Consider the following 27,333-nt stretch of genomic DNA (forward strand, 5'->3'; position numbering starts at 1 on the left):
AGCCACGCCCTGCCTGTATCCTGTGTATCCTATGCACTTCTGTGAATACACTAGCCTTAGTGTTCAGGGAGATAGCTTGGGAGACAAAAGCCAGGAGAAGCCTATCTCGTCTCCCGGTCCTCAGTCGGGCTTATAATGGAGCTCTATGAAGCCCGACTGATTATGCTAACAGAGAGCAGCAGCGTGATGCTCTCCCCACTCGTTCTCTGGTACAGGTCTGAACACTGTATGACATGTCAAAAGTTTGGCGAAACGACAGTGACACTTTAAGGGCATATTCCCATGTTCCATTGTCTTAGTTGCCCCTAGCAACCAATCAGATTCCACTTTTCATTCCTCAGAGATTATTTGAAAAATGAAAGGTGGAATTAAAGGGGTTATCCAGTGCTACAAAAACATGGCCACTTTCTTTCAGAGACAACACGACTCTTGTCTCCAGTTCAGGTGCGGCTTGCAATTAAAGGAGAAGTCCGGCCAAAATTTATTTTTTATAAGTTATTACTTATGGAAAGTTATACAATTTTCTAATGTACATTAATTATGGGAAATGCTCATATACTGTATTTCCCTTAATTTAGTGTATCAGGAAGTGTTAGAATTCTCTCAGAAGCAGTGACGTCATGACGAACGGTGTAATTCCTATGGAGTGTCCAGCAGGGGGCGCTCTCTATATAGAAGTCAATGAGTACCATTGACTTCTATATATAGTGCGCCCCTGCTGGACACTCCATTGGAATTACAATGGATGTGTATGTAATGTACTGTACTTTGCGATTGAATACATTTATGGAATACTTTGGGGAGCAAGTGTCCTTGCTCCCCAAAGTATCCCATAAATGTAATCAATAAATACATTTGCTGGGCTCCGAGCAGGGAGGGAAAGAGGTGCCATCTACCTCCCCCCTCCTTGCTCGGTGCTGGGAACATATACAAAGTACTACTCCCCCATTATCTGCAGATAATGGGGGAGTAGTACCTGTGCTATCTTATCGCCGGCCACCACTCTCTGCTCCTGCAGGCTGGCCTCGTCAGCCCTTATCCACACCGGCCTGGGACACCAGGAAGCACCAGGAGCGCCGTGCTGCCGGCCGGGGTGGGTGAGGGCTGACGCGGCCAGCCTGCAGGAGCAGAGAGCGGTGGCCGGCCGGATAGTGTGAGGAGCGGCACGGGCAGGCGGCGGGGAGTCAGTGGGGCCATAGTGTTTCGAGGAGGAGGGGGAGCGGAGGAGGAGGGGGCACTACTGTGAGCGGCGGCAAAGCGGGCGGCACTTGTGTGAGTGGCGGCGGAGCGGGCGGCACTTCTGTGAGCGGCGGCGCGGGCGCGATAAGATAGCACATGTACTACTCCCCCATTATCTGCAGATAATGGGGGAGTAGTACTTTGTATATGTTCCCAGCACCGATCAGGGAGGGGGGAGGTAGATGGCACCTCTCTCCCTCCCTGCTCGGTGCCCAGCAAATAGATTTATTGATTACATTTATGGGATACTTTAGGGAGCAAGGACACTTGCTCCCCAAAGTATTCCATAAATGTATTCAATCGCAAAGTACAGTACATTACATTACATTACATACACACATCCATTGTAATTCCAATGGAGTGTCCAGCAGGGACGCACTATATATAGAAGTCAATGGTACTCATTGACTTCTATATAGAGAGCGCCCCCTGCTGGACACTCTATAGGAATTACACCGTTCGTCGTGACGTCACTGCTTCTGAGAGAATTCTAACACTTCCTGATACACTAAATTAAGGGAAATAGCAGTATATGAGCATTTCCCATAATTAATGTACATTAGAAAATTGTATAACTTTCCATAAGTAATAACATATAAAAAATAAATTTTGGCCGGACTTCTCCTTTAAGCTCCATTCACTTCGATGGAACTGAGCCGCAAAACCCCCCCAAGCTGAAGACAAGAGTGGGGCTGTCTCTGGAAGAAAGTGACCATGTTTTTGTAGCGCTGGATAAACCCTTTAAGGATATGGCCAAAAAACTTTCTTTAGTTCTTGGCGAACACTGGTGGTTTGGCTGCATGTAATGTTTTTCTTCTGTGGTTGCGGTTTAATAGAATGATTTTTTAGTATTGGATTGTCCTTGTGTTGTGACTATTTGTTTTGGAATGTGGGCTAACAGAATTACAGGATATTGTAATTGATAGTTATGGGAATTTTACAGAACGCTATGCTTCACAATATGTGGGGACTTTTGTGCCACATAATAATTTTAGATTCTTTGCAATGTTTCAATGTTGGAAGAGCGTAATAACTGAATTACCAGGGGAGGTGTATAGGGAATAAAGATAACTTAAAAGGTCCCTCAAAACCTATCTTGCCCGTCACTACAATATACATATACTGACTGAAATATACGTAGTGTGAACGCAGCCTTAATGAGGGCAGCTTCTCTGTCACTAGTTTATGCCACCCTTAGATAGGACACCATTAACCTGCTGACAGAGTCTCTTTAGGACTTAAAAGACTTTATGTCTTTACTCTTCCAAACACCACAAAACAACCTGATTGTATTGAGGTTTACTGATTTGTTGGTGACCTGTGTTTTAACAAGACATTTTTGGGTCAAGTTGAGAAACCTCGAAACCAACAAACTGTGAATATCTGTCTCACTAGATCCGCTCTTTCTCCTACTCTATATCTGCAGCTTGAAGTTAGAGTAACTCTCCTCGCCTGCCAGCAAACTGGCTGTTGCCCCATATTCCTTCTCCAGAGGATGTTGTATGTCAGGTTAAAAGGTATATGTCCCTTGACCAACTGAAAGTCACACAAAAGAAAAGTCTACAAAAGTGTTGTTGTTTTTTTTTCAAACTGGAAAACTTTTATTTCTTTCTCAGGAGGAAAGTTATGCTACCATTCAAGGATATAAAATGGTGCTTAACAAAAGATGTTGTGGGAACGGGGGGGGGGGGGGGGGGGGGCTGTGAGCACAGTGGGTGGGGGCAGGGTGGAGAATGATTGCTTTGTTATACCTTTCTATTATAAATAAGTATATATGACCTCTTTTGTAAAAGAACTATATGGCATTAGTAAGTCAGTGGGACTTGATGCGCACACTTATTCTTGTTCTTGAGTAGGAAGTTCCCCACCATGTTGATTTTTTATAAAACCAATAAAATATGTTTATAAAAAGAAAAAATTAAATTAAGTTTGGACGTGGAAAGTAAGGCTGTAGAGGAAGAGGAAGACCTTGGTAGTTCTGAACTCAGAACTGAGTTCATTTTGTTAACAACTACTATTAATTTAATTTTACTATAACCACTCAAGTTTATGTCCAGACTCTTCATGTGTGTTGTCCTTTCACGCACTGATATGCTGTTGGTTTTTTCTTGAACTTTGATTGCAGTTTGATTTGTATGGTGATCTTGTGGTCAGTGTATGTCCTAGCTTTATGACAAAGCATGACAGTTTAAATAGATTGGCTGAGCTCATTTGAAGGAGGAGCTTTTTATGCTTGAAATATGATGCCGTATGTTAAATTTCATATTTGAGTTGTCTGGCACACAGGCAAAAAGACAAATTTGGTCAGCTCTCCTAGAACACCATTCACACTAGGCAGGAGCTCGTTGCTAAGGCTGAAATTGCAGACACATGAAAACACAAAAACGCAAAAGCTCATGGCTAATGGCAAGACACAGACCCAATACAGATATGAAAATCACTAAAAGAAGCCCCCCAACTGCTTAAAAAAATCTCCATAAAAACAATGAGGCTCTTGGCATACCATTTGCAAACAGTGTGAACCATCCCACCATGATAAGGCGTTCTCATACACTCGATGGAACCTGTTGTGTATGTGTATTAGCAACATTTAGTAACATTTGATGTCTATTCGGATGCACAATTCTAATGAGTGTATTTTATGCTGCAGAGTTTATACTGTGTTCAGTTATTTACTTTATTTATTGTTTTATGGTGCGTTCACACCTACAGGATCTGCAGCTGATTTCATTTAAATAACTGAACACAGCATCAAATCTGCTGCAGATCTGCTGCAGATCCTGTAGGTATGAACGCACCCTCACACAGCGTAAAATCTGCAGAGTTATACACTATGTGTGAAAATACCCTAAGGGTACAAACACACACAGCAGATACGCAGCAGATACGAAGCAGATTTGATACTGTGTTCATTTATTTAGATCTAATCTGCTGCGTATTTGCTGCGTATCGCAGCAGTAAATACGCTGCGTATACGGTGTGTGGGTTTATACCCTAAGAGTATGTTGACATGTGGCAGATTTTCAGCAGAACTTTTTGTGACTGAAAATGCATTCAATACATTCAATGGGGAAAGTATGTGGACAGTCATGGCCAAAAGTTTTGAAAATGATACAAATATAAATTTTTTACAAAGTCTACTGCTTAATTTTTTAAAATGGCAATTTGCATATACTCCAGAATGTTATAAAGAGTGATGAGATTAACAGCAATTACTTGCAAAGTCAATATTTGCCTAGAAAATGAACTTTATCCCCCAAAACACATTTCAACATCATTGCAGCCCTGCCTTAAAAGGACCAGCTAACATCGTTTCAGTGATTGCTCCATTAACACAGGTGTGGGTGTTGATGAGGACAGGGCTGGAGATCTGTCATGATTAAGTAAGGACCCTATTACACGGGACAATTATCGTGCGAAAAATCGTTAAACCGTTACCGTTCTGTGTAATTGCAGGTAACGTTTGTAAAATCGTTCGTATATCATTGATCGTTTATTTAGATCTGAACCTAAAATTATCGTTAATCGTTCGCTGTAATTCCACGTTCATTCGCTCAAGTTCCGCGTTTTTTCACTAATTGTACAGTGTAATAGCACATTTTTCATTGTTTTTCTGGGATCAGCAGAAATAAACGATCATAGTAACGATCACAATAACGATCATAGTAACAATCGTAACTAACGATTATCGTTCTGTGTAATGTGGTGAACGATTTCAGGTTAACGATAAACAATCTTATTTGCAATCATTTATCGTTAGTCGTTAATCGTTAAAAATCGCTCAGTGTGATAGGACCCTTAGAATGACACCACTGGACACTTTAAAAGGAGGCTGGTGCTTGGCATCATTTTTTCTCTTCTGTTAACAATGGTTATCTCTAAAGAAACACAAGCAGTCATCATTGCACTTCACAAAAATGGCCAAACAGGGAAGAGTATCGCAGCTTGAAAGATTGCACTTCAGTCATCAATCTATCGCATCATCAAGAACTTTAAGGAGAGAGGTACCATTGTTGCCAAAAAGGCTCCAGGGGGCCGAAGAAAGACCAGCAAGAGCCAGGACCGTTAAAAGTGTTTCAGCTGCGGGATCGAGCTACCAGCAGTGCAGGGCTCGCTTAGGAATGGCAGCAGTCAGGTGTGAGTGCATCTGCACGCACTGTGAGGCGGAGATTCTTGGAGTCATGCCTGGTCTCAAGGAGGGCAGCATGTGAAAATATAATATTTGTGTCATTCTCAAAACTTTTGGCCATGACTGTATATTAACATGGCCAACTTAGTTCTACACAGCCACAGCACTATAGCAAAAATGTTAAATGGCTGGAGTTCCTCTTTAATAGGTATTCTCTCAAGATAGCCATTGTGACATTTGTCGGGGCTTGCGCTCTAACTATACAACCAGTAAATGATCTGAATAACATGGGTGAAACAACAGGAGTATCCTACCTTTTTTTATCCTTCTTATGCTCAGGCACATGGTTATATTATGGATTTGTGCTGTACAGGTCAGTTATTCAGTACTCAAAAGACTTATATGGGCTGATACAGTACATCTATATGCCTCTAAGTTTGTACACTGGTATATAGAGGTTTTCTTGCCTTTCAAACATTGTTCCATTACATAATGTATTACAGGGGTGTTATCTCTTACAACTATTGGAGTATGATGCCCTACACATGCACTGTTTGGACTTTGCCAAGCGCATAAGACGTTAGATGCATCTAAGTGGGCTAAAGTACAATTCCAGGGCTGCCCTCTCATCTGTTCTGCAAAGTGCAGTGTGGAGAGCCATTGCACGGGCTGGGAGGTTGGGCTGCTTCGGCAACCGTGCAGTAGCCAGAAAGTTTAATGCATGAGCCCTAATAGTTAGTTCATTTATTTGATATATCTGACTGGAGTTGTTGCTACAGCATATGCATGGATTTCTATAAGCTCAAGTTACACAGTGCAGTTGCAAAAAAATCTGCAACACTTGCTGCATGTGAACCAACCATAAAGAAATCTACACATTTTAAAATCTATTTCAAATATTTCACTGAACAGCCACAGATATTTTTTTTACTGTATAAAAGGAGAATGTACCAGTAATGTTTATACACTATATGCTGGTAAGATTTTGTTTTGTATTGAGCCTCCACTTACAACCTAATAGAACAGAACTGTTATTAAAGCTCATTTAGGTTACAAACTAGCAAAGTCAATGAAAAATGATTGATCTTATTCCACTCAAACAAAACTTTTTATAGGTTGCTGCCCATGGTCAGACAATTCTTCTATACTTGCTATTATCTATTCAGTCTCCTTCCTCTAGTTAGTTTTGAGCTACTGCTCTCTTCTGAAGACACAAAAATCTGAGTGTGAGCTTTTCTCTCCATCGACCCCTCCTCCCCCTCTCCCTTTCAAGAAGGCTGTTGTAAACAAGTCCCTATCTGCGACTTTGTAATGCTAGGAGGGACAATCACAGTGAGTTAATTAGCAACTTGGCCTCAGACTAACCCCCATTGCAGTACAAAGAAGCTGTAAAGTTGCTGATAAAGCCTGCCAAGGACTTGTTTACATCAGCTGTCTCAGAATGGAGGAGTGAGGGGGAGATGTAGAGAAAAGCTCATACACAGTTTTTTGTGCATTCAGCAGAAAGCAGCAGATCAGAACTGGGGGAAGGAGACTGAATATAATAAAACAAGTATGGAAGAAACTGTTAGTCTCACCATGGGCAGCAACATTTGAAAACTTATGTTTTAGCGGAAAACCTATCTAAGATATATTAGAACATGTTAACTCTCATGTTACTGAAATAACAAAATCACCACTGTGTGAATGCTTAGAAGTCATGACTTGACACAGGAAAAATATATAGAGGAGACTGGTAGAAATTCCAGTACAAACACAGACATTTCTGAAAGTGGAATATTCTGTATCATTTATATAAAATACCTAAAATGTATTCCACATATGGAAGAAACCAGAATCAGATTTTGCCAGAGCTTTACATGAATCATTGGTGGTAAGTAAAATACCACAGTAACTAACAGCTTCTGTCTCATAAGCTCCTTTGTTCCATATTAAAGCATAGAGCACCTCCAAAACGTATAGTGCAAATCCATCTCAAGCTGCTGTAGCTGCTGCAGGAATCCACGGTTTGGAGCAATGCAACGTCGCTCAGAGACATGGCGGATGGCATCTGCTAAGGAGAAACCCTGATAGATCATAAGGTAGGCCAGGACCAATGTGGCAGAGCGGCTTTTCCCCAGAACACAATGTACAAGAATTTTTCCTGTAGAAAAAAGTTTATATCTTTAGTATTTATGTCACCATTGTTCAGTTCCTTATACTCTAATAAATGGTGATACTAGAACACCTGTGTTTATTAAGGAATGGAAATTACTTTAAGTGCTTCTAAAAGAACTACAGAAGGACATGAACGTGAAAAAAAATTATAGTACTACAATACCACTGTTCACACTATTCAGGTTGCACACTGCTGTGGCTAATATATTAAGTTGGATCCTTCATGCCCAGTTTTCTAAGCTTATTGTCAACCCGAGAGAGGCCAGTGTTAGGAACCATGGTCTGATGGTACACTCTAGTGGATTAAATAGTTTGCCAACAACCTCTTTTTTTAAAAAATCTTTAAAGGATTTTTTTTGTTGTGTGTACGACGAGCGGAGTATATACAGTCCTAGCCCTTACAGGTTGCTGTAGCATTTTCCTGTTTTTGTATTAATGTGTAATATGACAGTTGATGTGTTGGTTAGTATTTACAATCATTGACTGCATTAGAGTGCTGTTGTGTACTATGAATCAGGTTCTTTTTTGTAGAGACCTAGTTTTCTAGCATAGATGAGAAGAAATGTGATGCAGTACCATGTTAACTGCACAATATAAATATGCAGGTAACTTTGTATATTAAAAAAATTGTATATGTTCATAAAAAGTTTCTAGTCATTGCACATAACTTCGGTGGTACTGGTAAAGAAGGGCAAAGAAGTTTCTTTTGATCAGGTTTGTTGAATTTCAGTATCCTTTTTGTTCTCTTTGTCAGTATCTTAATCCCCTTTCCCCATTCAGAGAACAGGCAGGCTTTGCTAAGCCAAGCATGCATGTGTATAGAGGTGCTGGGAGGAATTGGTGTTGGGTGAACTACTGGGTGAATTTACTTCTAAGTATTTGGTGATGATATCAAGTGCCGGTTATCCCAGGGTAAAAGCTAAAGAGGTGAAATAGAGAATGGGGTTAGTTTTTTTTTATTTAAATGTAATTTTTATTAGAAGTTTTCAGTATAAACATAGGAAAGTACAAAAGAGTTCCAACATAGCAATGTAGCTTAACCCATACAATGAAGATACAGTACCCAAAAGAAGAGCATAAATCACATGCATAAACCAGCGCTTGGGCCATATGTGGTATTGTAGTAGGTATAAGATAGCGCCAAATCAACAAATAGACACCCACGGGCAACCAGACAAAACAGAACATATATCAGGACCGGACAAGGACAGACGAACAAGACAGGAGAGGGGGGAACAAAGGGTAAAATGGGGAGGGAAGCACAATGGGGTGGCAGAGCCCATCAAGTTATAATCGAGTTGGGGGGTAATGTTCATCCCAGGGAGCCCACACCTGGTCAAATGTCTCCATTTTATTGTTCAGTGAAGCAGTAAGGCGCTCCAAGGATGTGGTTAGTTTTATTATGATTTATTAGTGTTACAAATCTGTTGGCACACATCAGTGACGCCATGCAACACTATGACAGTAAGTTCAGTAAATAGCCAGTGCCTTATTCTTTTTAGTATTTATGACCTTATAGAAAATATGGTAAAATATTAGGAGTTTCACAGCAATGAATGGAATTTATAAAAAAACAACTCATTTGGTGTGGCCTTAAAAGTATAGATTCTATATTTAGTAGAAAAATTTTAATTGTGGATACATTGATATTGTAGAGGCAGAGCTGTGACACTGTCAGCGCCCATTCCACTCTCCAGCCGCCGCTGTAGAGTGATTGACAACTGGCTTATGTTGAAATTGTGCGCAGCCGATATTGGGGCGGTCATTCTGGTATACATGCAATGCTCGTGTGACAGATTTTTGGAAACTGGCAGTATGGATAAATGCATAGCTGTGCTGTCAGTTTCCCTATAAAGGGGTAGTGCGGCGTTTATCATTTATTCACTCAATAACACACATTACAAAGTTATACAACTTTGTAATGTGTGTTATTTAAGTGAATGGCCCCCTACCCCTTGTTCTCCCCACCCCAGAAGTGTGGTGCATTATACTCACCTGCCCCGGCCGCCATCTTGGGTCGATGACATCATCTTCGGGAGGCTGGGTGGACCGCTCATGCCGGCCCCCCTCTCAGCATAACTGTGCTCAGCCAATCGCAGAGGGGGGCGGCATGAGGAACGGCTAGAGAGCTCCAGCTGGCCTCCCGAAGATGACAACGTCGACCCAAGATGGAGGCCGGGGTCAACAGCAATTGAGTAAGTATGCTGCACCACACTTCCAGGGTGGGGGGAACACGGGGAAGGGGGCCATTCACTTAAATAACACACATGATAAAGTTGTACAACTTAGTAATGTTTGTTATTTAGTGAATAAATGTTAAACGCCGCACTACCCCTTTAATGAATGATTATTGATATGCTGTGAAAGAAGCCAAGAAGAACAAAATCCTTGGCTGAGTTTGATTCTCCAATGTATCATTTTTCTATTACAATGTCTTTTATTATTTCACCTTGTTTAGTATAATTAAAGGGATTTGTTGGACTATGAATAATGGCCTATCTACAGGATACAGGAGTGCTGACGCCCCTGCCAATAAGACGAAGTCACGTGAGGTGACGATACGCGTAGGGTTACAGACCGGAGCCCCATCTCAGAGCCCTGGGTGATATGTGATTATTCTGTATGGCTTTGACCCTGACTTTTTGAAATGATAGGATAGGTTATGCACTTGGTCACTTTCTTGGGGGGGGATTTTCATGATTTTCAGTATTGATATTTCATACATGACTGTTTATTTGTCTATGAATTAATTTATGTCATTTTGGTGAGCACGTGCACTTTAGGATATATGTACTTTGAATAGTCAGGGTCTCCGACTCAATTGTTTAGACAGGATACAGGGCCTGACATTTATTTGCTATTGGGGCTGCGGCTAGAGGGACACGTATATTATTACGAGCATTCCCTGTGATGGTTTACCCGGATTGGGTTTTTAGGTGTTTTTAAGTGTATGTCCATTTGCTGCTTTGTTTATGTGTTTTGAAAATAAAGATATCAGATTTATTCATTATCATATTGCGGGTGCGCCATTTTTTGTCTTTCTGTCTTGTTTGGTACCTGCCAATAAGATGTTCATTGCCCTGCACCATTGCATAGTGGTGTTCTGGGTCAAACAGCTTCCATTTGCTTTAATCTGGGCAGTATTGCAGTAACCTGGTGCGACCACCATACATTGAACAGCATGGTGTTTCCAGCTAGGTTTACTGCTGGTCCGCAGCACCCTGACAAATAGCAATTGATGGCCTATCCTTTGGATAGCAACAGAATCCTCCACTACACAACTGGGTCCAACGGGCGCAGATCCAGGTAAAAAAGCAAGCAAAAAAAAAGTACTCAAGTGTCTGACCTTGAGAAAGGGATCGGTGTGATCCTGAAACGCTTTGTGTCATTTTAAGTACTTAAGTACATTTTTAGTACTTTATTTTGTCTTGCTTTTTTACCTGGACCTGCAGAGTGGAGGATTCTGTTGCTGTTACTATCCCGTTGTGGTTGCCTGGGAGTGGCTGCGGTTCATATGCCTGCTGTGGTCGAGTGTTGTTCCTTGTATTTGCACAACACCATCAGGTGAGAATCTCCATTTTCTCTTTTTTCTGATGCCCTTCTACCAGATTTTTACACTATATGCTATATATATATATATATATATATATATATATATATATATATATATATATCTTTTGGATAGACCATCAATGATATAGTCCTAGCAAACCCCTTTTTGCCCTTAACAACCAATGATGTACCTGGTACATCATGGTACCATTAAGGGGGTACAGAGAGGGCTCACAACTTGGTCGTCCAGTGGTGGGATCACCCCCTGCAATGCGATTGCGAGTGGGTGATCAATCATACTTACCGGCCAGGGCCTCAGCAACACTCCCACGCTGTCCTCAGCTTGGGGATTTCTTCAGGCTCCCTTCAGGAGCCTAAAGCAATCGATCGAAGAAAGCATTAATCAATGCAGTACATATATACTGCATTGATCCCTATTTTTCTTTTAAGTTTTATTTTCTTAAAAGCAGTCAAAATAAAAGTTACATAAATCTTTGTAATCTTACTCACTTGAGGAACATAAATAAAAAACTGCAGGGCAACCGGCATAAAGACAACAAAAATAGTGTTTTTTTAATATTTTATGGAAAAATAAGGTGTCATTGCAAAGTACTATTGGGGTCACAAAAATAAGAGCTCATATGGGTCTGTAGATGAAAAAATGCAAGCACTATTTTTTGTAAACACAAGGAGGAAAAAAAAAGGGGCGGGAATTAAAACTGGCTCAGTCCTTAAGGGTTTAAAGGTGTTTTCCTACAAATTACATAAATCACAGAGGAGGTGATAGATGCACTTACGGTATCTGTGTCCATTAATCTTAGCACTATACTCGGTTGTCTCCATCAGCTCCTTTAACTTTGAGCAGCAGTGTACATACCTGAGTGTTGCCTCTCACAAACTCTTCCTCATCATGGTTTTGCAGTAAGGAGGCTTAGTGGACCTGAGTGTTCCATTTAGTAAATGATAGGAGTCATAGTGGAGGAGCACCAGCAATCATTTATTGGTCCCATATCCAGCACATGATTGAGTACTCCATGTGGCTTTGTGATCAGGGGGAACGACTGCTCTGTGGGTGCTAGCAGTAATGCGCTAATCATGTTGTTTCATTCGTTTTTGTACAGAGCCTCTCTGCAGTCCAGGGAGGAAGAATATGGGCCCCCCAAAACGCTGACTTAAAGGGATTATCCAGCGCTACAAAAACATGGCCACTTTCCCCCCTCTCTCTTGTCTCCAGTTCAGGTGTGGTTTGCAGTTAAGCTCCATTTACTTCAATGGAACTGAGTTTGAAACCCCACCCAATCTGGAGACAAGAAAGGGAGAAACGTGGCTATGTTTTTGTAGCGCTGGATAACCTCTTTAACATCTTGTCATCCTGCCTTTTCGACACCTTTAATTCTTTTCTCAAGCCCAAAGCTCAGTCACCCATCACTGACCTCTGCGCTGAAGATTTGGCCTCCTACTTCAAATCCAAAATTGACACCATCCATTCTGACATCACCTCCCAGCCCCAAAGCCCCATAGATCCCATCCCCTCTCCCACCTTCTCTTCACTCTCTGCTTTTGATCCATTGACAGAGGAAGAAGTCTCCAAGCTCCTCTCCTCTTCTCGTCCTACTACCTGCCCTACTGACCCTATTCCCTCACACCTCCTCTAGTCCCTCTCTCCTGCTGTCACTACTCACCTCACCAAAATATTCAACCTCTCCCTCTCTTCTGGTATCTTTCCCTCCTCATTCAAGCACTCTGTAATCACCCCGCTACTGAAAAAAACATCTCTAGACCCATCCTGTGCAGCCAACTATCGACCTGTCTCCAATCTCCCCTTCATCTCTAAGCTCCTGGAACGTCTTGTCTACTCTCGCCTTACTCGCTATGTTTCTGATAACTCGCTTCTTGACCCTCTACAGTCTGGCTTCCGACCCCTTCACTCCACCGAAACTGCTCTCACCAAGGTGTCAAATGATCTGCTGAAGGCCAAGTCACAAGGAATGTACTCCTTGCTTATTCTCCTGGATCTCTCAGCAGCGTTTGACACTGTGGACCACCAGCTTCTCCTCTCCATGCTCAGCTCTCTTGGTCTTAAGGACTCTGTTCTCTCTTGGTTCTCTTCCTACCTCTCTGACCGCTCCGTCAGTGTATCCTTCTCGAGCTCTACTTCTCCCTTACCTCTCTCTGTTGGGGTTCCCCAGGGATCAGTCCTGGGTCCCCTCCTCTTCTCCCTCTATACAGCCCCCATCGGACAGACCATCAGCAGGTTTGGCCTGCAATGCCATCTCTATGCTGATGACACCCAGTTATATACCTCCTCCCGTGACATCTCCCCTGCCTTCCTGCAAGATACAAGTGACTGCCTATCTGCTCTCTCTAACACTATGACCTCTCTGTTCCTCAAACTTAATCTCTCTAAAACTGAACTTCTTGTATTTTCTCCCTCTAACAAACCTAAACCTGACATCTCACTCTCAGTCTGTGGTACTAGCATAACTCCTGTGCATCAGGCTCGATGTCTGGGGGTCATGCTAGACTCTGACCTATCCTTCACTCCCCATATCCAAGCTCTTACACGCTCCTGTCATCTTCATTTCAAAAACATCTCCAGAATCCGTCCATTTCTCACCACTGACACCGCTCAGACTCTGACTGTCGCCCTGATCCATTCCCGTCTTGACTACTGTAACTCCCTACTAATCGGTCTTCCTTTCTCTAAGCTCTCCCCTCTCCAGTCTATCCTGAACGCAGCAGCCAGGCTAATCTGCCTCTCCAGCCGCTATACCGACATCTCCCTTCTGTGCTAGTCACTGCACTGGTTACCCATTAAATATAGAACACAGTTCAAACTCCTCACCCTCACCCATAAAGCTCTCCACAACTCTGCCCCTCCATACATCTCCTCCCTCATCTTCACCTACCATCCTTCCCGTGCTCTGCGTTCTGCTTATGACCTCACACTAACCTCTTCTTTAGTCAGAACTTCTTATTCCCGCCTCCAAGACTTCTCTCGTGCTGCACCAGTTCTCTGGAACTCTTTACCCAAAGACCTCAGACTTATTTCCAACATCCCCAGTTTTAAGCGTGCCCTGAAGACCCATCTCTTCAGGCGTGCTTATAACATTTCGTAATCTCGTCTCCCTTTGCTATCCCCTCTCTATAACTTCTTCGGTGCTAGTTACACTGTCCTTGTTATCTGAGCTTAGAAAATGGCTTGTGACTGGCTCGCCCAGTCACCTATAGGCACTTAGAGATTCCATGTACAATGACTGGAACATTGACAAATAAAGCACTTGTTGCCTCTCGTGCTACTCCCAGTCATCCTAGCCTGTAAGCTCTTGAGAGCAGGTCACTAATTAGTTATAGTAATTTATTTATTGTAAAATTTAATATATAACCTGTAATGTATTTATATATTTAAATAAGCGCTGCGGAATCTGTTGGCGCTACACAAATAAATATTATTATCCTGCCACTTGCTCAGCCAAGTCAGCCAAAGAGCCACCATGAGTGACTGTCTGGTAAAACACTGGGAGATTCACTTGTTCCTATTTGGATTAGTATCAGCTTGCTACACTATGGGGGAGATTTATCAAAGGGTGTAAAATTTAGATTGGTGCAAACTGCCCACAGCAACCAATCACAGCTCAGCTTTCCTTTCAGCACTGCCTAAAGCTGAGCTGTGGTTGGTTGCTGTGGGTAGTTTGCACCAGTCTAAATTTTACACCCTTTGATAAATCTCCCCCTATGTGTGATGGAAATGCTATAGGTTTTCAAAGATTTCTGAACTTTCATTTCCATGCAAATAGTACAAATAGTATTATTGACACCACTGAATCTTTTATTGGCTAGTAGTTTTTTTTTAGATACTTACTATTGGGTGTATTGAGGGCTTGATGAATAAACTGTGCCCCTCGACGAAAATATATACTCATGTTAAATTCTGGACAATCTTCAGCCGTAATGCCATAATACTGGACGTCAGGACCATAGTCAATGCCATCTCCAGTGCATTCCCATGAGGCATGAGCTGCATTTAGGATATGAGTGATGCCCATTTTCTTCAGCTTCTTTTTGTCACTGGCGATCACACTATTAGAGGTTTACACGAAAAAATAAAGTTAGGTTGTGGATATGTATTTACTGCCAGCACTAGGCTATTACTAAAGTGATGGTTTACTTACAATCACTTAGATTACACAATAAAGAATGTAGAAATAGTGGCCCATATAGTTAAAAAAAATCTATAGTATAGTAAGTGGTCTATAGTTGATAACACATAGGGGGAGATTTATCAAACTGGTGTAAAGTAGAATTGTCTCAGTTGCCCCTGGCAAGCAATCAGATTCCACTTTTCATTCCTCACAGATTCTTTGAAAAATTGAAAGGTGGAATCTGATTGGTTGCTAGGGGCAATTAAGACAATTCTACTTTACACGAGTTTGATAAATCTCCCCCATAATGTTACATGTTTGTCATAATACAAAGGCATAGTAAATCCATTCATGAGATATAATGCAGAGCACTATTTAGACATATGTAAGGGTCCATTTACACAGAAAGATTATCTGACAGATTATCTGCCAAAGATTTGAAGCCAAAGCCAGGAATGGATTTGAAAAGAGGATAAATCTTAGGTATTCCTTTATAACCCGATCTCTGTTTATAGTCTGTTTCTGACTTTGGCTTCAAATCTTTGGCAGATAATCTGTCAGATAATCTTTCTGTGTAAATGGACCCTGATGCTGCGTTTACAGACAGATTTATCTGACAGATCTTTGAAGCCAAAACCAGCAACAGACTATAAACAGGGGTCAGTTCATAAAGGAAAGACTGGGATCTATCCTCTTTTCAAATCCATTCCTGGCTTTGGCTTCCAAAATCTGTCAGATAAATCTTTCTGTGTAAACGTACCCTAAAATACTGTGATTGAGGTTCCAGGTATTACTAGTAATTTTTCTGAATTAGTTTAATCTGAACTTGAAAAGGTCATTGTATTTATTTATATAAAAATGCAACTTACACATCGCCTAGGTAAAGGTTTGGGATAATCTCATCCACGTGGTGTGTACCCCCTTTGTGGTTTTCTAGAAGTGCTTCCAGCTCTTGCACAGGAGGGGGGTCTCTGCATAACTTCCTCATTTTGGGAGCCCCAGTAAAGCAGCGACGGTGAAGGAGATTCCTGGCAGTGACAGTTGTGTCGCATATATCAGACTGTGTCTCTGAAATGACACTTGATGTCACGTAGCAGCTGACAGGCTGTCTTTAAATACAGCTTGGTGTGTTACAGGGGGCTGGGGAGGTTTAGACACAGGCTAATTGTCCCTAGAATGTCAGGAGAATGCTGGTACTACAATGACTATATTGTAGTTAAGAGGGGCGAAATAGCTGGGACAAACAATATGCCTTTTATTGTTCATTTTGTTGTGTCTGAATCAATTAAATTTAAAACCTGATAATTAAAAAAAACAAAAAAAACATGCCCCCGGATTTATCAATCTGTGTAAAACAAAAACTGGCAAATTTTCCATACCGACCAATCACAGTTAAGTTTTAATTATTTTCATTTTATACAGACTAATAAATCTGGGCCTTGACGTAATTTAAAAATCAAACTTAAACCTACACCTTGCTCCCCTGCTGATCAATTGTCCGATGGCCGCACTACAGTTAGAACAGAGCCCCAGGCAGTTGACTCTGTTTTCTATATAGCACCGGTGTATTGCAGCCTCAGCTCCTAGTCACTGTGGATAGGATATCAATTGTTTTAATTCCTGAAAAAACTCTTTAAGACCCTCAGGGCCCCGTCCTCAGCGCACAGCTATTTCTCTTTCTATCCATTTAAGGAGCTAGGACCAGAGCTGGGTTGTTTGCCAGCAGTACTTACACAGGCCTTAGTTGCCTGACCAAACATGCTATGCATGACATATAACTAAAGAAAGTGCATTGGACTGAACAGGATGACACAATACAGTACTTTAGATTGTATGTGGGGAGAGAAGTAACTGAATAATGCGCTGGCTTAGTAAGGTGCTAAGGGAGCAGAAAGAAAAGAAACTTCAGTAGCACAGCAAGAAAGGGGAGGCACTAAACTGCTGGTGACCATGACAAGGACACCTGCCCAGAGGTGGGTGGTCAGAGAATAACTCCTTAACAACACAGAGCGTTTCTAGGGGCGTTCAGAGGGGCTCTGAACCGCTGTGATCCCAGCTGCTATCTGCAGCCCAGGACTGTGGCAATTAGCGGGCATGGTCCGATTGCCGTGCGCACTAAATAGTCATTTAAATGCAGCTGTCAAACTTGTTTTCCCTATGCCTGGTGGTCTAGCGGGGGGGTGGGGGTGGGGGGTAGGAATCACCCCGCCCACGAAGTGATCGCGAAGGAGCGGTCCCCAAATCTGAGCCAGCCGGGGGTCTGAGCCGTAATGGATCGATCTATACTGCATATATCTCAATGACAGATCAGAATTGTAATACTAGATGTCCCCCGGGGGGGATAAAAAAATCCCCTCCACTAATTAAAATTTGAATCACCCCCCTTTCCCCATTTTATAAATAAAAAGAAAGAAAGTAAGAAACATATTTGGTATTGTCACGTGCATAATCGCCTAAACTGTTAAATGATCACATTCCTGATCTCGCACGGTAAACGGTTTAAGCGCAAAAACCCACCAAAAAATTGAACATCAAGTCCAGAAAAATTGTACTAAAAAGTCGCATATATGCAAAGAAGATACCAATAGAAAGTACAGATCATGACACAAATAATGACATCTCACATAGCCCCAAAGATCAAAGGATAAAAGTGTTATGTTAATGGTAGGATGGTAATAGAGCAATTTTAACGAACATTTATTTTTTTAAAAAGGTTTAAAAATTTTTTAAAGCCATCAAATAAAATAAAAGTTACACGAGTTAAATAACGTTGTAATCGTACTAACTTGAGGAACATGTATAACAAGTCAGATATACCCATGGGCCAACGGCGTAAACACAAAACCTTCTAAATAAAGAAAATTCTGTTTTATTTTCAAATTCACCACACATTTAATTTTTTTCTGGTTTCGCAGCCAATTTTATGCAAAAATTCAGCCTGTCATTGCAAAGTGCAATTAGTGACGCAAAAAATAAGGGCTCATGTTGGTCTCTAGGTGAAAAAATGCAAACGCTATGGTGGAAAAAACAAAAGCGCAAAAAATAAAATTGGCTCTGTCCTAAAGGGGTTAAAGGGAAGTCTTTCATTCATAGTGTGGAGTGTATGGAGGAGGATCATGACATACCACCTAACTAAATATTGTTGCAAACAACATACATCCCTGCATGGCAGTGGCCTCTTTCTGCAGAATAAAATATACCCTGCTGTACAGCAAGAATTATTCAAATTATTCAGAATCATACAACAAAGATAAGCCGGGTTCAGTCAGACCCAAGCATGCTCAAGTTGCACTCTATTGCATACCTATTCAGGAATGGTTTAAAGGGGAACTCCGTAAAAGAAAAACTTGTTTTCTATTAAAAGTAGATTTAAAGTTATATAGATGTGTCTATACAATGTATTACTGTATCTGTACAGTTCTGCCACACTGGTAGCTGATAGAAATCCAAGAAGTGGCCCCTGTGCCAATTCACATTGTCTCCTGCTCCCACTGCTCTCCCACCTTAGGAGACAAATATTCCATGCCTCTGTCTCACATTGTGTGTGTTTGCTGAGGACAGGCTGATGATGCAGACAGGGGGCAGGGCGTGATCTCACAGGAGGCTTGGCTGGATCCCCTAATCCCCTGAGTGATCCACCATCTCTGAATGGCCAGAAGCAGGTGTTGTGATGGGTAGAGGAATGTAATGATCAGCTGAGGGAAAGCATTGCATTCTGGGAACTGCTCAACCAGGAAGGACAGAAACACAATACAGAACAAAACCTCCCCAAACAAATGGATTTTTGGTAGTTTCAAAACTGGGATAGACAGGTAAGTAATGCAATAAAGAAAAAGACAGTAGGTGTGGTCAGCTCCCAATAATCATCAAGCTTCTCATATATCACGTGGAAGATGTTGAGCACGGGGGATGAAACCCCTGGATTTCGGGGTGTCAAAGGCAAGAAAGAAGAAATGGATTCCTCCAGCTCATATAAAATTCCACTTTATTATATCAAACGTCTAAAATGATAGCCGACGCGTTTCGAGCCTTTACGGCTCTTAGTCATGGCATCTATACAATCAGACAAACAGATTTAGTGTTAATATACAAGATTACAAACATAGTTAAAAGACATATATACATATATAAGTGCACACACATATATAAGTATCGCATGCACAGGAACAAGATCATATTTTTTCTGAACAAGAACATGCAAAAATTACTTCACCCTCATATAATATATTAGTATAGGTATTAAATAAAATGACTCGTGTTACATTATTCTTCCTGTAATACTCTCTTAATGGCATAAACATCACAATTTCTGTATCTGAGTATATATGAATCATACTCCTGTATAATGCATGAGTATAAATGAATAAGAGAGATAAGGAGGAAAAAACATATAGTACCTGCATCTGTACAAAATTCGGGGGAAATTCATCCCAAAAACAGGTCACCAGGAGACAACTGGACTCTAAAAAAATGTGAGTACAAACACCTAAGCAGGCTATATTGAAACCCAAAATCAAAGAACATCCTCAGAGTTTTTGATAAATTTAGGTGGGAGGAGAATTTTTCATGGTTGACCTGTGATGTTACCGCATTGTACTCCTCGATCCCCCATGATGTAGCCATAACAGCTGTAGCACATCACTTGTATAGATATAGTCCATACACTGAGGATTTGTGTGAATTCATACTGGACTCAATTAGGTATTTATTGACTAACAATTTTTTTTCCTTTGATGGAGTTTTTTACATTCAGTTGGTGGGCGCGCCAATGGGCGCGAAATTTTCACCATCTTTGGCGAATTTGGTGATGGCCTGGTGGGAGGAAGTGGCCATATATTCCGAAGTGAATGCTTTTGGCGGCAGTATTGGGTGGTATGGGCGATACATCGACGACATACTGATTGTGTGGTCGGGCGATGTGTCGTCCATACCATCCTTTGTTTCCACCATCAACAACAATAAATTTAACTTACGCTTCACATATGAGACGTCTATTAACAAAATTTCTTTTCTTGACCTAGAATTGACAGGCAATATACACACAGGCAGAGTGGAGACTGCCATCTTCAGAAAAACTACAGCAGGTAATACGGTGCTACATGCAACCAGTCAGCACCCTAGTCATACCATACAGTCAATACCTGTAGGCGAATTTATCCGCACAGTGAGAGCCTGTTCTAATATGGAAACAGCTCATCGCCAAATTCGGGAAACCGAGTTGAGATTGACAGAGAGGGGATATTCCCCACAAAACCTAAATAGAGCAAAAGAGCTAGCCATCAAGAAGTCCAGAAGTCACTACCTGGCTACCAGCGATAATAATAAGAATAAAAACAGGGATAGATTTGGTGGTGGAATATTTTTTTGTACCCCCTTTAGCAGAGAATTTGGGGCGATCAGAGATATTGTCAAAAAACACTTGGGCATCCTCCGCCATGATGAAGCGTTGGCGGACATTTTAGATGAAGGATGCCATTTTGTCTCCCGCAGGGGCCCCTCTTTGGGCACACTACTCTCCCCAAGTTTATTCACTAGCAAAAAATTAACCAGAAATTTGAGATCAATGGGTAAGGGGGGTTTCTCCCCATGTGGTAAACCACGATGTGGGATGTGCCAATACTCTAACAGATGCAAATCGTTCTGTGCGAGTAATGGGGGCAAAATCTATAACATCTGCCACCCCCTTAGTTGTGAGTCTGACCACATCATATATGTCATTGTTTGTTGTGAATGCAACCTACAGTATGTGGGATGTTCCATCAGGAAACTAAAAATCAGAATTGCCGAACATGTCAGTAGCATCAAACACGGTGGGGTACAGCTATCTGGGGCAGCTAGACATTTCTGCAATATACATGGTGGTAGCCTTGATACGTTTAGCTGCTTTGCAATTGAGAAAGTACGGGAACCTATGAGGGGTGGTGATTGGAGAAAGAAACTCCTCAAAAAAGAAGCCGAGTGGATTTTTAAACTAGGTACACGGTCTCCACATGGTCTCAATATCAGAAGTGATCTTATGTTCTTGTATTGACAGTGTATATGTTTGTACATCACATTTTTGTTAACTGATGCTTTTCTTGTTATCACGGTATATATATCTCTTCTATAAAGAACAAATCCTCTATTTAATCATTTTTTGCCATTTTCCTTAGATTTAACCTGCAGGTGTTACTATTGTTATCATAGTTTACTTTTTCCATGGTTGCTGTCATCCTGGGTCTGTATAAACTAACATGTATGCCTTGATCCATATCCTGCTTTTGATTAATCCCCCCTAACTGTGGCTATTGCCCACTATACCTGTATTTGACATTTGATACTTGTATTCATTCATGCTTTGTGATAGTTTTATAGTTTACTTTTCTCATGGTTGCTGTCACTCTGGGTCTGTGTATACTAGTATATATGCTTTGATCTATATCCTGCCTTTTATCTATTCCCCCTTGCTGTGGTTTTTGCCCACTATAGCTGTATTTGACAGCTTGTTATATGCCAGTGACAGCGGTGGAACACATCGGCTGCGGTGGAACGCATATGCGTTCCACCGAGCGGGCATCGTTCATGGCAGGTGTTTTCTCTGCTGGGCGGCGCAGTTAGGATCCTATAGTTAGTGGGAAGTACCTTATAGTTTGTTTGGGGCGTATCGTACGTCTCACCGGACGCCCTGAATTGATGTAAGTGTGTTTTTAACGGTGGAGCGCATCCTGCGTTCCACCGGGCGGATGTGCATTATGGGGTCACTTCCGGTTTCCTCTCATATGAGGCTGGACTCATGTATGTCGGCGGTGGAACGCATTTTGCGTTCCACCGGGCGGATGTGACGTATGAGGTCACTTCCTGTTTTTCCCCCATATAAGGCTGGTTAGATGATTATACGTCTCAGAAGCCGGCCAGGCAAACGGCGGTGGTTGGAATCTCTCCAGCAGCTATGGAATTGGAGGTCAGTTGATATTAGGACAGTGTTTGCCCATTTGTTGATATGTGACTCTTTAGATTCTTTTCCTTTTCATGTTCTTTGATTTTGGGTTTCAATATAGCCTGCTTAGGTGTTTGTACTCACATTTTTTTAGAGTCCAGTTGTCTCCTGGTGACCTGTTTTTGGGATGAATTTCCCCCGAATTTTGTACAGATGCAGGTACTATATGTTTTTTCCTCCTTATCTCTCTTATTCATTTATACTCATGCATTATACAGGAGTATGATTCATATATACTCAGATACAGAAATTGTGATGTTTATGCCATTAAGAGAGTATTACAGGAAGAATAATGTAACACGAGTCATTTTATTTAATACCTATACTAATATATTATATGAGGGTGAAGTAATTTTTGCATGTTCTTGTTCAGAAAAAATATGATCTTGTTCCTGTGCATGCGATACTTATATATGTGTGTGCACTTATATATGTATATATGTCTTTTAACTATGTTTGTAATCTTGTATATTAACACTAAATCTGTTTGTCTGATTGTATAGATGCCATGACTAAGAGCCGTAAAGGCTCGAAACGCGTCGGCTATCATTTTAGACGTTTGATATAATAAAGTGGAATTTTATATGAGCTGGAGGAATCCATTTCTTCTTTCTTGCCAAGTAATGCTATACGCTTCTGCAGAAGTTTCATTTATTTAACCTCTACCTGGAGTTTCCCTTTAAGTAACGTAGCAAAGATTTCATTGGAATTTGGCTTGGCCAGTAATGTTATTGATGATGTCATCAGATCAGTGATGTTATAAGTGATGTAATAGATGATATCATAAGATCGAGGATGTCATCAGTGATGCCATTGATGATGTCATAATTGATACCACCGATGATGTCATCAGATGGTGTCAATCAATGATGGCATCAATGTCATTGGTGACGCCATTGATTATGTCATAAGGATGTAATCGATGATTATGTCGATGACGTTGTCGATGGTGTCATCAGATCGAGGATGTCATGTTATTGATGATGTCATGAAACTAATGATGTAAACTGTGATATCATCAATGTAGTCATGACTCATCAGATGATGACTTCAACTTTAAGTAAAGTTAGCGGTGATGTCATTGATGATGTCATCACACCGATTACGTCATCAGTGATGTCATACACGTTTTCATCAGACCGATAAAGATGTCATTAAATCGATGAAGTCATAAGTAATATTATCAGATCAATGATGTCATCAGTGATGTAATTGATGATGTAATCAGCTATAGCATTGATGATGCTATTAGTGATGTCACTGATTTTGTCATTATGTATGTCATCAATGATGCTATCAAACTGATGATGTAATCAGTGATCTCATCAGATCAATGTCATCAGTGATGTTGTCAATGATGTCATCAGATCAGTGATGGTGTCATCAAATTGATGATGTAATAAGTGAGATTATCGATGTTGCCATCCAACCAATGATGTCATTAGTGATGTCATCCATGTTTTCTTTAGATCGCTGATGTCACTGATGAAGTCATTAGGTCAGTTATGTTATTGATGATGTCATCAGATCATTGATGCCATCAGTGATGTCATAAGATCAATGATGAAATCAGTGATGACATCAGATTGATGATATCATCAAATGGATTACACCAGCAAAGATGATCAATGATGTTATCAGACTGTGATCATCAGTGATGCCATTGATAACTTCATTCAGTGTTGTCATAGATTCATGATTACATTATCTGTCATTGATGTCAGCAGATTGATGATGTAATCAGTGATGTCTTCAGATCAACGATCTTATCAGATCGATTATGTCATCAGTGATGTTGTTGGTCGTCTGATCGATAATGACTATCTATGTCATTGACAATGTAATTAAACCGATAATGTAATAAGTGATATAATTGATGATAACATCAGATCGATGATGTCCTCAGTGTTGTCATCAATGATGCCATCAGATTGATAATGACTTCAGTGGCGCCATCTATGTCATCAGAATGATGATGTCATCAGTAATATCATCATATCAATAATGTCATCGGTGATCAGTGGCAGACTGGGATACCTTGTGCCCACCAGGGAATTTAATTCTAAGGGCCCACCCTACATACACCAGATATAACCAGTGTCAAACCTTTTACATTACTATAGCGATATTGAGTGTATGTGACCATCGATGCTAGCTCACTGCTAGTAACTTATCAGTCACTCTATGCAAACAGCATAGTGTGCCACTTAATTTTCTTGAAAGTAAAAGTGTCATGAAGCTAACAAATCTCAGGAAGGCAGGGGGGGGGGGGTGCAGGAACATAATAAAGAAAGTATACTTACCTGTCCCCGTGCTCTAATAGCTGCTGCTGTGCAACCTCATGCACAGTAATAATGTGGGCGGCATGGGCCCCCCCAGAGCCTCGGGTCCCGGGCGGCCGCCCAAACTGCCCACATTATAACCCGCCACTGCATACAAATATGCACAATATATACATACATCACACACAGATATAAAGAAATGCACCTTACCTACAGTACAAGCACAACATAGTACACACACACGCACAATATGTACATCAAATCCTTAGGAATTTGATCAAATCCCTGATTTTATCATTTCCCTGCAATATATATATGATGTATATTTATGGTGGTGTCCATGTTGCTATGATTGGTGTGACCCTCACACTTGAAAAACCCTTTTGACAAACTTCTCAGATGTAGGTATAAACCTTGCGATGCATGTTTTTACTTCAAGATGTATGAGTGCCCCTTTAATCCAGGGATACGCACATACATGCAGGAGTTTTACTAACCACTGCTCCATCCTACTTGTTCTCATTGTGCAAGTGATAGATCTGTGTAGCTGGCAAATGTCCAGCTTTATGACTTTGCAATATGTGATGGATCCCCAATTCCCAAGCATAATAAGTTAAACCAAAGATCGCAAAATAAAGACACAACACATTGTATTCAGGTGTCAAAGGGTCCCAATTTTATTTAAAATTACTGAAAATTGCAGACCCCCGACTCACGAAGAGTCACTCTCCAGCACTCAGGCGAGGAAAAACCCCCTGTGGGGGAAACTTCGAGGGAGCCATGGCTGGAGAGTTGCCCCTCCCCTGGACTAAGAGGGTAATACCATACTATAAATATACTTAACTGGATGAGAGAGATATCCGGCTGCAATATCTGTCACCTTATTGATGGCTAGGCGGATGTATCTCGTCTTCCTCACAGATCCAGGTTTACTTCTCAAGAAGGTGGAGACTTGATGAAGGGGTAGTCCAAAGCAGACCACCCCTTTTCCCCTGCTAGAACCAAAGGTAGGGGGCAGTAAAGTAGTCAAGCTCAAGGTCCTCTGGCGCATCCAAGATGGCACTGATCAGGGCGCGGTGCATTGCTTTATGAAACCTTCTTTATGACATTAGCGCTTGTCATCACAGTGCACGGTTGCCATGGTTACTGCAGGTAAACACATCTAAAGCATTAACCCATTAATGACTGGCGATGTGCTTTACTGCAGAGGTCACTAAACACACTTGTGAACAAGCAAACAGCCTATGGTTAGGCCACACTAAGAACATGAAATAATATGGTTTGATGTGGCCCATAGCAACCAATCACAGCTCAGCTTTCATTTCTCAAATTACTCTGGTAAAATAAAAGCTGAACTGTGATTGGCTGCCATGCACACCTTAGACAGTCTAACCTGCTCATAGCAACCAATCAAAGCTTAGCTTTAACCCCTTCGTGCTGCAGCTAGTTTGGGCCTTAATGACCAGGCTAATTTTTCAAAATCTGACCTGTCTCACTTTATGCTCTTATAGCTCAGTGATGCTTTAACGTATGCTAGCGATTCTGAGATTGTTTTTTCGTGACATATGGCACTTTATATTAGTGGCAAAATTTGGTCACTATTTTGTGTGTTTTTTGTGAAAAACATCAAAATATCATGAAAAATTGAAAAAATTTGCATTTTATGAACTTTGAAATTCTCTGCTTCTAAAAAAAGAAAGTCGTAGCACATAAATTAGTTACTAAGTCACATTACCAATATGTCTTCTTTATTCTGGCATAATTTGGTAAACATATTTTACTTTTTTAGGGTGTTATGGGGCTTAGAAATGTATCAGCAAATTATCACATTTTCGTGAAACTGATTTTTTTAGGGACCAGTTCTTTTTTTAAATGGATTTAGAAGTCTGGTATCCTGAAAACCCCCATAAGTGACCCCATTTTGGAAACTACACACCTTAAAGAATTAATCTAGGGGTATAATGAGCATTTTAACCCTACAGGGGCTGGAGGAAAGTATTCACAATTAGGCCGTAAAAAAATTGAAAATTTTAATTTTCCAATAATATATACGTTTAGATTAAAGTTTCTCATTTTCAAAAGGAATATGAGACAAAAAGCACCCCAAAATTTGTAATGCAGGTTCTCTTGAGTACAACGGTACCCCATATGTGGGCGTAAACCACTGTATGGGCACACAGCAGGGCTCAGAAGGAAGGGAGTGCCAATTAGCTTTTCCAATGCAAATTTTGCTGAAGAAGTTTCTGAGCGCCAGGTGCGTTTGCAGTGCCCCTGTAGTGTCAGCAGAGAGAAAACCCCCCATAAGTCACCCCATTTTGGAAAGTACACCCCTCAAAGAATTCATCTTCGTGTGTGGTGACCATTTTGACCCCACAGGTATTACAGGAAAGTATTCAAAAGAAGACAGTAAAAATGAAAAACTCGAATTCTTCCAATAATATGTTCGTTTAGTTTGAAATTTCTCAATTTCACGAGGAACAAGAGGAAAAAAGTACCCCAAAATTTGTAACGCAGGTTCTTCTGAGTACAATGGTACCCCATATGTGGGCATAAACCACTGCATGGGCACACAGGAGGGCTCAGAAGGGAAGGAGCGCCAATTAGCTTTTTCAATGCAGATTTTGCTGCAGAAGTTTCCGAGCACCAGGTGCGTTTGCAGTGCCCCTGTAGTGCCAGCGGAGTAAAATCTCCCAATAAGTCACCCCATTTTGGAAAGTGCACCCCTCAAAGTATTCATCTTGGTGTGTGGTGACCATTTTGACCCCACAGGTATTAGAGGAAACTATTCAAAAGTAGACAGTAAAAATGAAAAACTCAAATTTTTCCAATATTATGTTCTTTTAGTTTGAAATTTCT

The 27,333-nt window shown here is 41.1% G+C and overlaps 1 protein-coding gene across 1 annotated transcript; it reads right to left on the reverse strand.

The window, feature by feature from the left end:
* Nucleotides 1–6,635: 6,635 nt before the first annotated feature.
* On the reverse strand, nt 6,636–16,281 carry LOC138798712 (dual specificity protein phosphatase 13A-like). The gene is made up of 3 exons (XM_069979268.1): nt 16,089–16,281; nt 14,940–15,157; nt 6,636–7,511 (listed from the first exon to the last, which is right to left on the reverse strand). Exons 1-3 carry the CDS (start codon nt 16,205–16,207, stop codon nt 7,300–7,302), a joined length of 549 nt encoding a protein of 182 aa, XP_069835369.1. The 5' UTR covers nt 16,208–16,281; the 3' UTR covers nt 6,636–7,299.
* Between the last annotated feature and the right edge of the window lie 11,052 nt (nt 16,282–27,333).

Source organism: Dendropsophus ebraccatus, chromosome 8 (assembly GCF_027789765.1).
Source record: "Dendropsophus ebraccatus isolate aDenEbr1 chromosome 8, aDenEbr1.pat, whole genome shotgun sequence".
NCBI lineage: Eukaryota > Metazoa > Chordata > Amphibia > Anura > Hylidae > Dendropsophus > Dendropsophus ebraccatus.